The 14,959-nt window shown below is 35.9% G+C and overlaps 1 protein-coding gene across 3 annotated transcripts in view; it reads right to left on the bottom strand.

The window, feature by feature from the left end:
* UBP1 (upstream binding protein 1) overlaps positions 1–14,959 on the bottom strand; it is a 35,387-nt gene that overhangs the window by 4,900 nt on the left and 15,528 nt on the right. Inside the window, exons 3-12 of one of the 3 annotated variants that reach the window (XM_062510151.1) lie at positions 14,439–14,515; positions 12,155–12,260; positions 11,453–11,559; positions 10,104–10,256; positions 9,837–9,947; positions 9,190–9,297; positions 2,556–2,659; positions 1,858–1,912; positions 1,591–1,684; positions 258–348 (exon numbers count right to left, since the gene is read on the bottom strand). In XM_062510151.1, coding sequence (XP_062366135.1) covers positions 258–348; positions 1,591–1,684; positions 1,858–1,912; positions 2,556–2,659; positions 9,190–9,297; positions 9,837–9,947; positions 10,104–10,256; positions 11,453–11,559; positions 12,155–12,260; positions 14,439–14,515 — 1,006 coding nt within the window. The remainder of the gene's footprint in view (positions 1–257; positions 349–1,590; positions 1,685–1,857; positions 1,913–2,555; positions 2,660–9,189; positions 9,298–9,836; positions 9,948–10,103; positions 10,257–11,452; positions 11,560–12,154; positions 12,261–14,438; positions 14,516–14,959) is intronic. The other 2 variants (XM_062510160.1, XM_062510170.1) reach the window with 2 other exon arrangements.

Here is a 14,959-nt window from a genome sequence, read left to right as displayed (position 1 = left end):
TTTTTTGTACTGGCAATAAATCCATCCATATCACAGAAACTGGCAGGGCCCACCTGCATTGGTGCAGCCTTATAGGCCACCTGCACTTCACCTGGGCATGCCCTGGAGGTGTGCACAGGAGAGTTTTAAACATACTGCTGCCAATGCCTGGGGCAGATCACATAGGCACCAAGGCCCACCCTGACACTAACTTCCCAAGTCTCCCTGTTCTAGAATCCGCCATCTAAACCCATTCAGCCTTAAAGTCAGCACATCACCTGGATTTCAGTGCATTATACAGCCGAATTCCATCAGCTGGACCACAGATTTGTACCAGATCTTCTCTTGTCAGCTTTAATAAATCAGCACCTGGACAAACACATGAGGATTTAATGAAGACTGCACATCAAGTCTTTCTAAAATAAATTGTACATTCATTTTAACCAAGAGTACCATGACAAAAATGGAATTTGGGACACAGGAGTAAGTAAAATTCAGGCTCCAGTGAGTGCTAAATAAATCAACCTGTTTTCCAAAGGTGGTGAGTTACAGTTTATGGTGTTTACAGCTTTGAAACAGTATGAATCTGCAAGGCACACGATTTCTGTGGAGAGAGATGACTGTTCTAGAGACAATCAGTGAGTTTTGCTGGCACCCAGGGTAGTGCATTTTGAACAGGTGCAAAATGCAGAGCGAAAATATTCCATGGTTTGTCACACAGTGAAGTATCCCACACATTCAACTACCCATCCATCACTTCCTCTGTGCACTTAACTTATGACAATGCACTCATGTATAGAAGGTGCTGCTGCAGCAAAAAATGGGAGGACACATCTTCTGAGAAGCAGTGTGAGTGTCAAGAAAGAAAACAACACTCTGAAGTACCAATCACTATAATAGATGAGAGGGAAAACGGGGGAAAAAAAAACATCTTTATGCATTAAAATTCTCCACAGACTATCCTGGAATCCACAAATAAAAGCCAGCAAAAATAATTGATCATAGCCCTTAAATACTAAAATAAAAACATCCTGAGACCTGAGGTAGCATAATATAAGTCACATAAAAGTCACCTATTGCTTCAAGAAAATGCCAGCCAGCTAGTACTTCACCTTTATAAGGATAATAATGAAAAAGTTTTCCAGAAATTTGGTACTGAAGTTTATTTAGAAAGCTCAGCAACCCTCACACAAGAAGCACATGTCAAAAACTAACCAGCAGCAGAAGAATAAGTATTCCCATGGAAACAGCCTGGTAGAAAGGGAATCCTGACACAAGCATGAGCTAAGCCAAGAGGTGGAGAGCTGGCAGCATTCACAACACTGCCAGGAAAAGGAATTTACTTAAGTACTGTGTCATGCCACCCTTTGCATAATTCCATGGAACACTGAAGAATGAAACAGCAAAACACAGCTCCACACAGTCCATCTATTGACACTTACTGCATTCAGACATACAGTGGGAACTGCACTGCTCTTTAACAAAGTTCTTACAGCAAATCAGTACATGAGTATACATGAATATGTGTACCATAATATTCTTAGAGAACTCTTTTCCCACACAGAACCTGTTCAGTAACACAAAGAAAGAAAAAAAGTAAACTACAGATACCTGAGAAATTTGAAAAAAGCCTTGTATAGGCAGAGAACCTATTCTTGAGCAACCATTGCTGAGTTTCCTGGATTGTGGCTGAAGGATGAAGCTGCTGTAAGAAATGAGATTTGATATGGTAATTTGGACACTAAAAAACCCAAACAACACCCAAGCAATTAAAAAATGCCTCACTTTAACTTTCTCAGGACCAACTAGTGTAAATCAAATATTCTGACACAGCTACACAAATAAACTTATGATCAAAAACAGAAAGCAAACACTCACATCTCCTGACCCTTGAGAGGTTCCATCTCCTTGATGATTTGGGGAGGAAGAATTGCTACAGATTAAAAAACAAAACCAAGTATTACTAGAATTATATAAACCAAAATATTTAAATACTGTTGAAAATTAACTTGGTATTTTCAAAGCAATAAATATCACAGTTGAAAGAATCAAAAGACTGCAACCTCTTAGACTTAAGAGAAAGACAATTCCACAGTATATGGATCAGACCACACCACTGTCAATAATTTTAGGATGAAGTGCAGGTTTGGTTACAGTAGTTTAATGCCTCAATACAAAATGTTTTCACCAATGCAATTTTTGTTGAAAAGCTTTTGAAGATATTCGTTGGGGGTTTTTCTTGCAAATTATACTAACTGTGTATGTTGGAAATGAAGACTGATCTTACTGAAAGAAGCTAAAAATAGTTTCTACAGACAAGGACTAAATTAAAAAATGTAAAGTATTTGCTATATGACAAAGGACAAGAAGTTGTTTTAAAAAATGTATAGTAAGAAAAAAAGATGGTGAGGCGGAAGTAATTACCTTGTAACTGAATCATGTGATACAAATGTCATACTCTAAAATGAATATATAGGTCAAAACAATCTCCCAAGTCCCCAGTGGAAACAGAACACAGTTGAATTTACTCAGAAAACATTTTGAATAAGCCATGGGGATACAGAATAGAAACCTACCTGTCTGGGACACTGTAGGTGTTATGCTGAGCAGAGGTGAAAGTTGGAGCAGGAGCAGGACTGTTGTTTACAAAAGTTGTAGGAGTATCAGGCCATGGTGAGCACTGAAAATAAAGAATTAAAACTTAAGTTTCTCTTGACAATATCTTTTTTAATCTGATGCACACTTCTGTCATTTAAATCCAGGGGTTTATGCACAGAGTATTCTGATTTGCGCTTCCCAATAAAGACTCCTATCCCACATATTACATGCAGATATTCCAGGTAAAAATCAGCTCTTTTTTTATCGTGTTCTTTTATGAAGACTTCTATTTATACTGTCTTCTCTTTTAAAATATGAAGGCATTATTGGTCAAGTGACAAAAGAACTGTACTATTCAGTTTAAACCAAAGCCAACCAACCCCCAGCCACCTGTTTTAAAGAATGTCTTTTATCCTGTACAGGATGAAAGGGCTGTTGAAACTGCAGGGATAATGACACACAAAAAAGTGTTTCATAATAGTAAGTAAAGCTATGAAGCTAGATTGCTTGTGGATAAATTTAATGTCTCTACCCTGAGAGCAATAAATATAAACAGAATTTTCAGTGGAAATTCTGTGAATTCAGTATTTTTAATAATTTACCACAGGACTAAAATTACACTTACTTACATGGACTGATTTTTCTGTACTGCTTGGTAAACTTAATTTTTTTAAACATGCTTAAGTCATCACAAGCATATGATAAGAAACCTGTCCAATTTTGTCAGTCTTTTTTGGGGTATTTTTTGAAATCATAATGATAAAGCTTTTCAAAACAAGGCTACATTTTAGTGCTTCCAACAGTACTAAAAATCCACTATTTTAAAGAAAAATAAAGAACAAACAAATTTTGATAGGTTCAAAGACCTGATTAAAGCAAGCAAGCAGCCCAAGATCAGGTAAACTAAGACCATGCCTGTTAAGACAACAAACATTCCTGATACAGGTATCATGTAACAGTTAAGATAGCTTGTAAGAAATTTCTAGATTTATATCACAGCCTTGTAAAACAGGCTGGAGGGAAACAACTTAATACCAATGGAAACTTTGCTTCAACAACTTTCTGTTGAAAAATCCTTCCTCTATCTGGAAGAAACAGTAAATATGGGAAACACCAGTAATAGAGTTAGCAACATTTCTGTGCTGGACCCCAGTCTTTACTTGTCAGCATAAGATGGCAAGTTCTCCAGCATGGTACATGGAATTAAAATAAATTTGTCTTGCATGAAAATACCCTAAAAATGAGGAACTTTCTTTATCTGCCCAAGACTTGACTCAAAGCAGCATTTTTGTTAGCCACTGTATCCACAGTCTTTGATTACATGGTCAAAGCCACCCTTTGGGCTACAAACAGTACACCACACAGAGCATACTCCTCTATGATCTGGTAGGGTGACAAATTCCTCCTCCAAATCTGTATATTCTCACCTATTGTCTCTCTTCTCAAGCTCATTTAATGTTAACCTCAAAGATATTACATCAGGTAGCTACTAGTGGTCTTCATTCCCTAAATATGAGATACAAAGCTGTAATTTTAAAATAAAAGCTCTACATAGTAACATTAACTTTGTTCTTCTGAAATATTTTGAAAGTATTAATTAAAATTAAGATTCTTTAGTTTTGTGACATTCTCTTACTATATTTTAATCCAGGATGTTCATGCAGACACACAGATGCAAGTTCACATCCTTGGCCACTATTCCCATACAAGATTCTAGCCACCATATATTTAAATTCAGGGGCACAGAAGAATGTACTGGTGCCAGAGAACACCTTTTGAGCCATTCCTAAAATTAGGTACGGCAGCTGGTGTTTCTGTCCTTCAAACCCAGCTGAATTTTTTCACAACGAAGCTCTGGGTTTAAATCCAGGACGAAGCACATTTAAAGTATTCAGAAAAATAAAATCCCAAACCAAAGTAAGTAGCCTTTTTTCTCCCATAAACATGCTTTCCTGCCTTGTCTCCTATTCCAGCAAAAAAATAAACAAACCACTAACTATCCACTGAGACTCAATAGGCTGGTTAAAAAGAAAAAATTAATAGTAATTGTAATCCTACTGCAACACATCTAATGCCTCTGTTCTCCTTGTTTCTGTCTTACAGGTTGGGGAGAGAAAAGTATGTATTTGAGCACTGAGATAGTTAATTCTGAAAGGCTCAAGGAACAAGAAAGTCTTCCAGCAATTAACCTGAGCTGATTATGCTTTTGGAATCACTCTCATGCACAAGTGTCCTGCGCTTCACAAACTGGATTAAGCAAATGCATGGCCACCACATCCATTAACACTACAAAAACTAAGCAAGGATGTGTTTTCCTTTCTAACATCCTGAATGATGATTCTGGATTGAGGGGCATGAGGGGTACAAGGGGAATGGATCACAGAAAGTGGCACTGCTTCCCTGAAAAAGCACCTGCCATTGTCACTGTCAGGGACAGAACACTGGAATTCATCCTTGGGGTCTGATCAGTCAGAATATTTCTTATATTCCTAGGATAAAACCGAATTAACCAAAGGACATTTAGGAAGCTAATGATAGTAATAGAGAAGTCCCTCATCAGTAGAGACAAACCTAGGAGAAAATGCCACCCTGTCAAAACGAAGCATTGAACTCTGTAAAGAACCATCACAGACCAGAAAGAAGATTGGTATTATATCTTCACCTGTAATAAACAATTAATATATACTGATGAATTCACCAAGATCATGTTTTTGAGGTCTCAAGACTAAATGCCCTCCAGAACTAGACTAATGATACGATACTACTGATACTACGATACTCCAGAAACTATGTCTTATTTCCAAATGTGGATTAATTCAGAAGGAGAAAACTATTTTGGTTTCAGATGTTTAACAGCCTTCTCTAATGGCCATGAATGAAGTTTTACTGAATTAAAAAGAAATATAAGAGATCTTTCTATGTATGATTGATCAGATTTAAGATATATAGCATTTAAACTCAGAACATTTCCTAACTGCAGAGGAATTGCAAAATCTCAAGTTATTCTAAGCCATGGTTTAATGCAATATCCCTTTTTACCTCCAATAAACTGGAATCTGCCAAAATTCATGCCTTAGAAGACAGTAAAGCAGCACCTTGGCAAAGAACTCCATACTACATTCAAAGACCAAATAAACATGAAAGCAAAATACAAATACCAAAATACAGGAAGTCTCACTTGTTCTCCAATTTAGACTTGATATATACTTGGGCACACACCATCTCCTTAGAGAACAAAACATCAATTTTCTTATACATGGTATGGAGATCTTCCGTTTTTCATGTCTAAAACTTAACATTCCAATTTATTTCAAGGTCTGTACCTGGAAGTATTTAAACTTTCATGTGCTCTATAATCAGCTCTACCTGGCAAAAATGACTATTTGGCCAAGTTTAATCAACGTGTAGTTTATATGTTCAAGCTTGTGATATATAAAACACAGTACTATAAAAATCAACCAATATATCACAGATGGAAAAAAGTGAAAAGGCCCAACTACCACAACACAAATGTTCCTGCTTTTACAAATTCAAAGCAGGGGAAACACACCAGTGGCTTTTTTGCCTTTTTCATTAGATAAGAACTAACTTATATATATGAAGAGAGAGGAAAACAAAGTGCCTCCTTCATAAACTGGCCCCTGAATGAAGGTCGCATGCACATCAACATCCATTCTGAGGTCCAGAAGGTAAGGTTAATTTTGTACCTTTTCATATCTACAGAAGAAGTTAATGCTCCATAGTGAGAAGAGCCTAATGAGCAGTTCAACTGTGTCCTGTCTGGACAACACTGAAATAAACACTGCAGAAATGGCAGGGAATGCACTGAATTTTGATACATCAGGCGAATTCAGAGAAGTAATGGAAAAGCTTATCTAGATGACATTCTTATGAAAACAAGTGATAAGGGAAAGATGGCAGTTAGAAAAAAAAAAACCCTCTGATTCTTTGAAAGGACAGAAAAGCAGAGCAGAACAACCATTCAGAAAGGAACCTTCACCAAATTCTTTACATTATGTTAGCAAGTCATATGAATTAAAATGGAAAGAAAACATTAAATTCAATCTTTTCTGAAGGAAGCATAGTAAGAAACAATCTGTCCAAATCCAATTGTGACTGAGCTGGAAATAACCATATAGGAAGAAAATTTTTTTAAAAAAGCAAAATATTTTAATATCTAACAAACAGAACAGCAGAATCTTGGAGGGCTAAAATTAAAAAGCCAACATACAAAAGGAGATGCAAAAAGCAAGTAATAAAAGGTAAGGTAAGGTGTAGCAGGAAGATAAGAATTCACAGCTTTAAAAATGTACAGAATTATAGACTGGATCAAATTAATTGTTGGAATTCAAGAAAAGGTAAGAGTATTTCTAGGCAACTAGTAAGCAGCACTGACTAAGGAACTTAGTCTTCATCTAGCAAAAGTACATTCCAAACTATTCCAGTTTAGTTGCTTTTCTGTAATAGAACTACAATTCCTAGAGGACACGTGAAATAAAAAGATCCATCATATAGAAACACGTAACATGTGAAAGTGTCCATCTTGTACTTAAACATAGGGAAACAGGTCTTGACTTTTTGTGTCTCAGCACCTCTGTGATAACGGTACTGCACTTAGGGAACACTTGATCTGCATGCCTGAGTGAAGTCTGGAAACAGCCAAAGCTTCTGATGGCCACATTTGAGAAGACGGATTTGCAAGGACAGAACTGCTTTATCACCCCTGTCCATATTTACAGGGCTCACAAAAATAAGCATGTCTGGTAACAAGAGGAAAAGATCAATGAATTTGCCTTCAAGATGTAGATCATATATTCCTTTTCTACATCAAGCACCAAGTTTTACATTCAGCTTCTATAGCTGAAACCAGTACTGAGTGCATAGCAATAACCAAGGCTTTACTGCAAATACAGAAAAAAATAGTGTTTCTTGGTATTTTTATGGGCTTGGTGATTTCTAATGACTTTGCTAATGATACAAATCATTGTAATGATGGAAATACCGTGTAATGAAATCTGCAAGCAATACCAAGTTAGCAAGGCTGAAAAGATTTCATCCAGTGTGGATAAAATTCAGAATGGTCTCAACAAACTGACCAAATTATCTCAAGACAGCATTTTATTACAGGCAAATGAGAAACAGGAATAGTGACCTACAAAATCGGTTGTAGGTCATTATCCTTTGTGTGCTTTGGGAAAGACATCAGAAGTCCAGTGCTGTCCTAGGCTCTTCTTCACTACAATTAAGGTAATTAATAGAAGCTTAGTATTCCAAGAGATTGCTAAGGAAAGGTTAGGCAACCTCTAGGTACGCTTTAGCTACAGTTTGTCCTACTCTGGACAATGGATTTGCCTTATCTATTTAAAAATAGCTTTCTCAATTATTCTTCCTATAAGCAACCATCATTCAATGAAATATGTGTAACAGCAGAAGAGAAAACCACAGAAATCCCTCCAAGGACAAGCTTCAAAAGATGCTTAATAAGCAAAAGTGATAAAAATCTGTTTTCTCCTGCATCTTCCCGCAGGGCCAGCTGGAACAAGGAAAAGAATGCACTGCCAAAGAATCATAAAGATGCACCTTAAAAGAAAGAACAAAAACCAAAAAAACAACAACCAAGAACAGTAGAAGGTAAATTCGGACAGCTTATTGCACACAATAATTTGGGTGCACAAAACAAAGAATCCAAATATCCTCCAAAGAATCCATCTGACTAATATTGCATGTACCTTCCCACCCATTTACATGGATTATAAACACCAAGAGGCATACACTGAAGTATTTTATAACCTAAATATAAAACCTTATATATCACTTTCCCAGATCACAAATATGAACCAAATTATGTCTGATGGACATGAGAGTCATTGCTTAAGCACTGCTGGGAAAGAGCTTCTCCACAGTATGCCTGTTCAAAGAACAGACAAATTATGGCTTTCCACAGTCATGTTATTAATTGACATTTAAACTTTGCCAAATGAAAAATGTGGAATTGTTCCTCCTTATGGAACAGCATTTAATAAATCTAAAATGGCAATCCTTGGCAGGATGACTGCATGGGACATATGCCAGGGAGGGCACAGGACATGTCAGATTCTCTATGAGGTACACAGATAGGGTTAACGTAACACAGATCATGAAGATGAGCTGACTCCTCTGAACTGCATTAAACCTGATTGAAGCACAGTATGTGGATGGCTAAAGGAAAAATCACTAACAACCATTTACAATATGACATGATTTTTTAAAAATACTGACATACATGAAAACTTCTACTCAATATAAGTACAAATAGGAACAAACCACTAAATATCACTGTTCTTACTTCCACTAATTATACATGTATAGCAAAGCAAAATGCTATTTCATTTAAAGTCACATAAACTGAAACCTCCACTCAAGTTACACAGTCCCTCTGCAACAGTTTTAGTGTTAGATTTAGGAAGGATTCCTTTGCTGAAAACAAACATGAAGTAATTGGGATACACGGAAGTGAATAAAATTAAGACACAGCAACCAAAGTATTTTTACTTTACATAATGGAAGTTTCTCCTATATCTAACACTGCACAAGGTATCTTGCATAATCAAAAGGTAAGCAGAAGTCCCTTACACTGCCTCGCTTTGCCAGAGAATCACCGTAGTCTGCTGGCAAAGTCCGCTTGCTGGACTTTTTCTGCTCATGTTCAACTGCATCTTCAATTATAGGCTCAAGCCTCATCTGGACAAACACCAAAGATGTGGATCAATTTCTTTTCATTATAAAGTGAGGAAAGATCTAAAAACCTTTTAAAATCTTCTGAAATATTTAGAAAAATGCATAGAACTTACTGATGTTTAAATAATAAAAAAAAATAACTAATGAGGCTCTGGCCATAAATTCAGTAATCTCTGAAAAATAGACTTCAAAGCTCAAATTTGGTAAATAAACTTTAAGAGTCCCCCATCATTTTTTTTTTCTTTTCAGCTGCAAGATCTTAATCTGTATCAAAAGTCTTGCTCAAGGGTTCAGTACAGTTAGTCAAACAGTGTCCAATCTAAAGTATGTTTTAATACAGCATCTAGTGAGTATATAAATCCAAGTTCACTAAACAAAAATCTTAAAATTGAACGTTGCTGCTTGCTAGACAAGTTTGTCAAATAAATGTTTATCTCTATGCAGAACTAATCCTCTCCAAACCCTTCCAAGACTGCACCTAAGTAATGTGCAATATCTACGTATATTCTCCTCAGTCAGCAGATGCAATTTTATTTTGTTACCTCTGTAAGAACTGTGGTGTCATATGAAGGCTGGTATTTCTCTTTTTCATGTGCAGTTCGCTTTTCCATCTTTTCTCTGTCTGTTTTCTGTTTTCTGTCTGCTCCCTTGGGCTAAAAAGGAACAGTTATGTGAACACGAACACAAGTGGAAAATGGATTTATAACTGAAATCCGATCTCAGACATGAACCATTACAAGCAGTAATATAACTATTTCCCATACCTTTATGTGAACTTAGAAACTTAAGGATTTGTTTTCTAATGTTACCTTAAAAACTTTGATTTGACAACTGGCTGAATGCAGATGATCTGTATATTCTCCATTTTCAGTCTGTTTAAAAGTGTCAACCTGAATCCTAAAAGGAACTCCTTTCTCTCCTCCATGTTTACGAGGGGTAAATTCAGTGCTGATACAATGTACCTGGAAAAAAAAAAAAAACAATGACCAAACAAAAAGGACCCTCAGAAGCATTTCAGGTATCAACTTTAGTATATGTTACCTCCATCACAAGAGCAGTTTCTTGTAAAAAATATAGCAAATGTATAAAAGCTCACTGACTGAAAGAGTTCATCTCACGCACCCACATCTCAAGAGTATTTTCAGATATGTCCAACTCCTTTACAAGTCCACAGACCTTTCAATCAATGTGTAATTCCTTCAGCTGCTACATCAGAATGGACATCGTGTTTATAAGCTATAAAAACCCTTTAATGGTATCTAATGAGAAAAATCAGTGCAATAGAAAGAATTATGAACAATCTCAGTGGACAGTGCTCCCAATTTTTTTGCTTCCTCATGGAATTTTAAGCAAGCCTTTGGAATAACTGGCATAATATCAGTTCCATTTTCAGTCTGTTATAATTTCTTCTAAGGAAATCCATAAACAAAATTATTCTGTAATGTATCTCAGTTCTTCAAGAGGAATACATACATAGCAATTATGTAATTCTTACTAAGAAAAGTATCTTTTATTGTACTCCATCAAAGTTAATTTGACAATATAGAATTTAACCTATTTTGACAGCCAGAATAAGAAATGCTGCTACCAGAAACTTTACAGCTATACTTTTTAATAAAATCAGACCTGATTTTTTTAAGCAATATGAATATGAACACTCCATCTCAACAATTTCCAAAGAAAGCACGCTCAGTTGCCCTGAATATCAAATATACAAATAACAGAATTCCTACAAGGAAGCCTACTGACATAGTAAGAAACATCTTTGAGTTATTTAAAACCCTCTTCTTGTAGGACAATACTTTTAATTTTGAATCCTCAAGTCAAGCTTCTGCTGAAAGTAGTAGTAAGAGTTACTGAAAGAAATGTAAGTTAATTCTTATGCTTCATATAACTAAATATTTTAACTATGACAGCTTTCTTCAAAGAGCTTTTTGAAAGCTTTTTATTTATTTTTTTCTATAAACCAAATTAAATAGAAAAACCTTACAAGGGACTCCAACAGACCTATGAACCTCTGGTTTTTTTTTTCCACCAAGATGATATTTAATGGCCATCCCACAAATAATAAAACAAGAAGCTTTGTAGTTCCAGAATACTGCTGTTTGTGACCTGAAAGGCACCAAACACAGACATCCAGTCAAATAAAGTTTCAAACCTGAATAAAAGCAGATGTACATTTTGTTGGATCCCATAAAAATTCAACTGCGTTGAGCTGGCTTGGATTTGTCTTGATATCAATGACACCAACAGACATTGGAATATCTAGTAAAATAAGTAGCATATATTTCAGAACAATCATACAGCAAGTTAACACTATAAATAAATCATAATATAAGGTTACCATCAGCATAAACCAAGTAGGATGGAAAAATGTGGGCTTTAGTGGCTCGACCAATTTCTTAGGACGGATACAAAGAATCTTAGTAGATTCAACATAGAAAATACTCAAGGTTTTGGGTGCTTTTTCATTCTCCTCCCCTGCTGCTATCCCTGAGGTTATGCACAAAAAATGATCGGGTTACACAAAGTACAGAAATAATGTTTGCACCATTTTCACAATCTAATAGAGAAAGTTACTTCTGTCTGTGTTCTCCTAATCACTGCAACACTCAGCAATCAAAATTAGAAAGATTATTAAATGCGTATGGCTGCAGAGTTGCTATCTTACTTTTATAGCACTTAAAAGTTTGAAAATAATGTGGAAGTGGTAAGAATGTTTACATTAAAAACACACACTACGACAAAGCAGCATCCAGAAATCTGGTCTATCCTTTTTCATCAGCTTCAACATAAATGCGATCAATTTAAATTTGGAAATTGAATTCTATACAGTGGCAACAAACACAAACAATTATACCTAAGTCGAGCAGTCTGTCCCCAGGGCGGTTCCACTTCCAACCCTCTAACTGCTGGTGCTCTGTGTACTGCAACCTTCTGTCATGGAATACAACTCTTATAATACTCTAACAAAGAAGAAAACAAGCCTGTGATGAGCCACAGAGTCACTACATGTTTAGAAACAGCCTAAAGATAAAGTATTAAAACATTCCAAAATAGCCACAGTGCCAATAAATACATATTTACAGCAAAAATTTGGCAAGCATCAGTATCCCAAAATACTCCAAAACACAGAAATAAAACTGAGCAGTAGGAGATAGTTGAAAAATATGGTAAAAATGCAAGGGAGACTTACGTCTGACTGGATACTCTAAAGGTCACTATGAATTACATACAGTGAACTGAGCAACACTGGCAGCATGGTATCAAACTATGTAGGCAAAACCAAATTATTTTAGAAAGAAAACACCAAAGATTTCATTTACTATGAAAAGTGGTGAATATTACTTGATCATTCTTTGACTGGGAATTCTGTGAACTTCTGCAAGACATTTTAAGAAACAAAATAGGAAATTACCTTCCTAGTACTTATAAGATATTTACAAAAAATCTATTATTTTACTTAATAGAATTAAAAAGTTCCAAACTGTCTGAACTACTCTACGTGAAATATTCATCTAGAACAACAACATGATTAACTTTATTTAGCTAGAGGCAATTATATAATAATACCTATTTTTGTAGGCAGTTTTGGTACTGCTAAATGAATGCACATATAAAGCAATTTGTTACACAGAAGCTGGAAAAATACTGTACACATTGACTGTTACCCAACAAATAGAACAGATTTGCATACTTTTTTTCCATTATTCTAGTCTTCCTTGTATTAACAGCAGCTAAAAGTGTCCACAAAACCCAAGGACTTTTAAATGGAGTGCCTCTTCAAGATGGATTACACTTCCTTGAGTTTATTTCAAAGGCAATAGAAAGCAAATGTGTGTGCCTGTGTGCATGTACACAAACACACACACACAAATGTGTCATTCCTTCTCCACTGCAAACTGGAATGTTTGTATGTTGGAAATATCTGCATTCACCTTTACCTGCATGAAATGACTTTTTGCCGAAATACTGGGATTCCAATATTTAATTGTCCAAAACAGAAAATTCATTGATGCAGCATTACAATACCTTGCTATGGTAAAATTGACTTTTCTAAACTTTTACACTGCTTCGCCCTATTGTACCTACCAAATGACTCATCACCCACATAAAAAATTACAGAAGAGAAAACGCCAAGGCTACAAGGAAATACCACCTAACGGGGCAAAACAGTCCACATGCTTATTACAGCAAGTCACCATGCCAGGTTGTAAAAAAGTTTAATTACAGAACTCTCAAATCCCACTTTTATGCTCATGCTTAACTCTTCCTGAAGTGATCTCAGAACAAGCATCCCACAGACAAATAAGAACAAGGCACAGGACTACACAAGCAAGTCAAAGTTTACAAATTACACAGCCCAAAACAGGCAGGTAAAGATTCAGCCTCCTTAAGGCACACTGTTCTCATGCATTTATCAGCACCAGTTCAGAGTGACTTCAATTGAAGTTTTTCCCTTCTGTCCCAATACCAGAATAAGATTTTGTTGAGAATTCAATAAAATCAATAATCATCAGGAGCTTAGAAGAAAAACCCAAACCCTTCCATCAGTTCTTTTAATCATCTGTACTCCAAATTGGGTTGATTCTTCAGTTTGTCTCATTTTCATACTTCATACAATACCTCAGATCCACAGAACTTTCTACTAACTTTGAAGCACAAGGAGACAAATCTGAAACTGAGCAAAGTGGCTCAGCTGTGGAATAAACTGCTCAACAAGCAGCAAAATTAGAGATCCAGTTTCCTATGGATGTATCTCCAAAATCCCACTGCTGCAAAAACCACAGGCTGGCTTCATGTGTTTTCCTGTAACACTTCTTAAACATGCTGAACAATACTTCCACTATCTAAATGATCCTCTACCTTCCTCTCACCTCTCCTAATCACTTGAAATAGACAATGTGATGGCTCAGAAGACACTAGATGCAAAATCTACAGACAATTATCTTAAGCTTTGCATAAATACTTAAGTCTTCAGTGCACACAAGTGTGCACTGGGTACTTCTATCCGTACATTTTTACTTGTAAATGTCACTAGTCCACATATTCTGACCAATACTTAGAGACAGCAGAAAAAAAAAAGCCATAAAATATACAGTTTCCGGTTTGTTAGTAACACTATCTAGGGAACTTAAATTCACCTTCACCAGTTTTCCATTGATCTCTGGTATGTCTCCAGCTTTCCGATTATCTAGCATCCGGATCTCGTAGGACTGACCTTTAAAGAGAAAAAAATTGCATGAGCACAAGGCTATTTTGTGTTTAATGCATTTAGATTAGCTTTTGGTACACAGTACACAAGAATACCCGTAACTGAAACTTGAGTTTGAAGGATCCAGACAGCAACATGCGCTTCACAGTATGCAAATTAACAAAACAAAGTGACACTTTTTGGTCCCCTTAAAACTAGAGATAATTTCAAAATCTAATTATTTCATTTTCTGTCAAGTGTAAGTACTTGTTTCTCTATTTTTTTTCTGAAAAAAAAACCAAAAATAAAACAAACCCAAACATTTCAAGGCTGAATTCCTTTCTTTTTTCGAACTGCTGAATGGCAATGTACTGAGAACCATTAACTGGTCTTCCAAAACAAACTCTTGCAGACCTTTCTTACTTTTTCCAAAACATAAATATTATTCCCCCATGTTTAACTTTGTCCATA

Source organism: Cinclus cinclus, chromosome 1 (assembly GCF_963662255.1).
Source record: "Cinclus cinclus chromosome 1, bCinCin1.1, whole genome shotgun sequence".
Taxonomy (NCBI): Eukaryota; Metazoa; Chordata; class Aves; order Passeriformes; family Cinclidae; genus Cinclus; species Cinclus cinclus.
The sequence above is the reverse complement of the archived record's forward strand: the minus strand, read 5'-3'. Positions and strand labels throughout refer to the sequence as shown.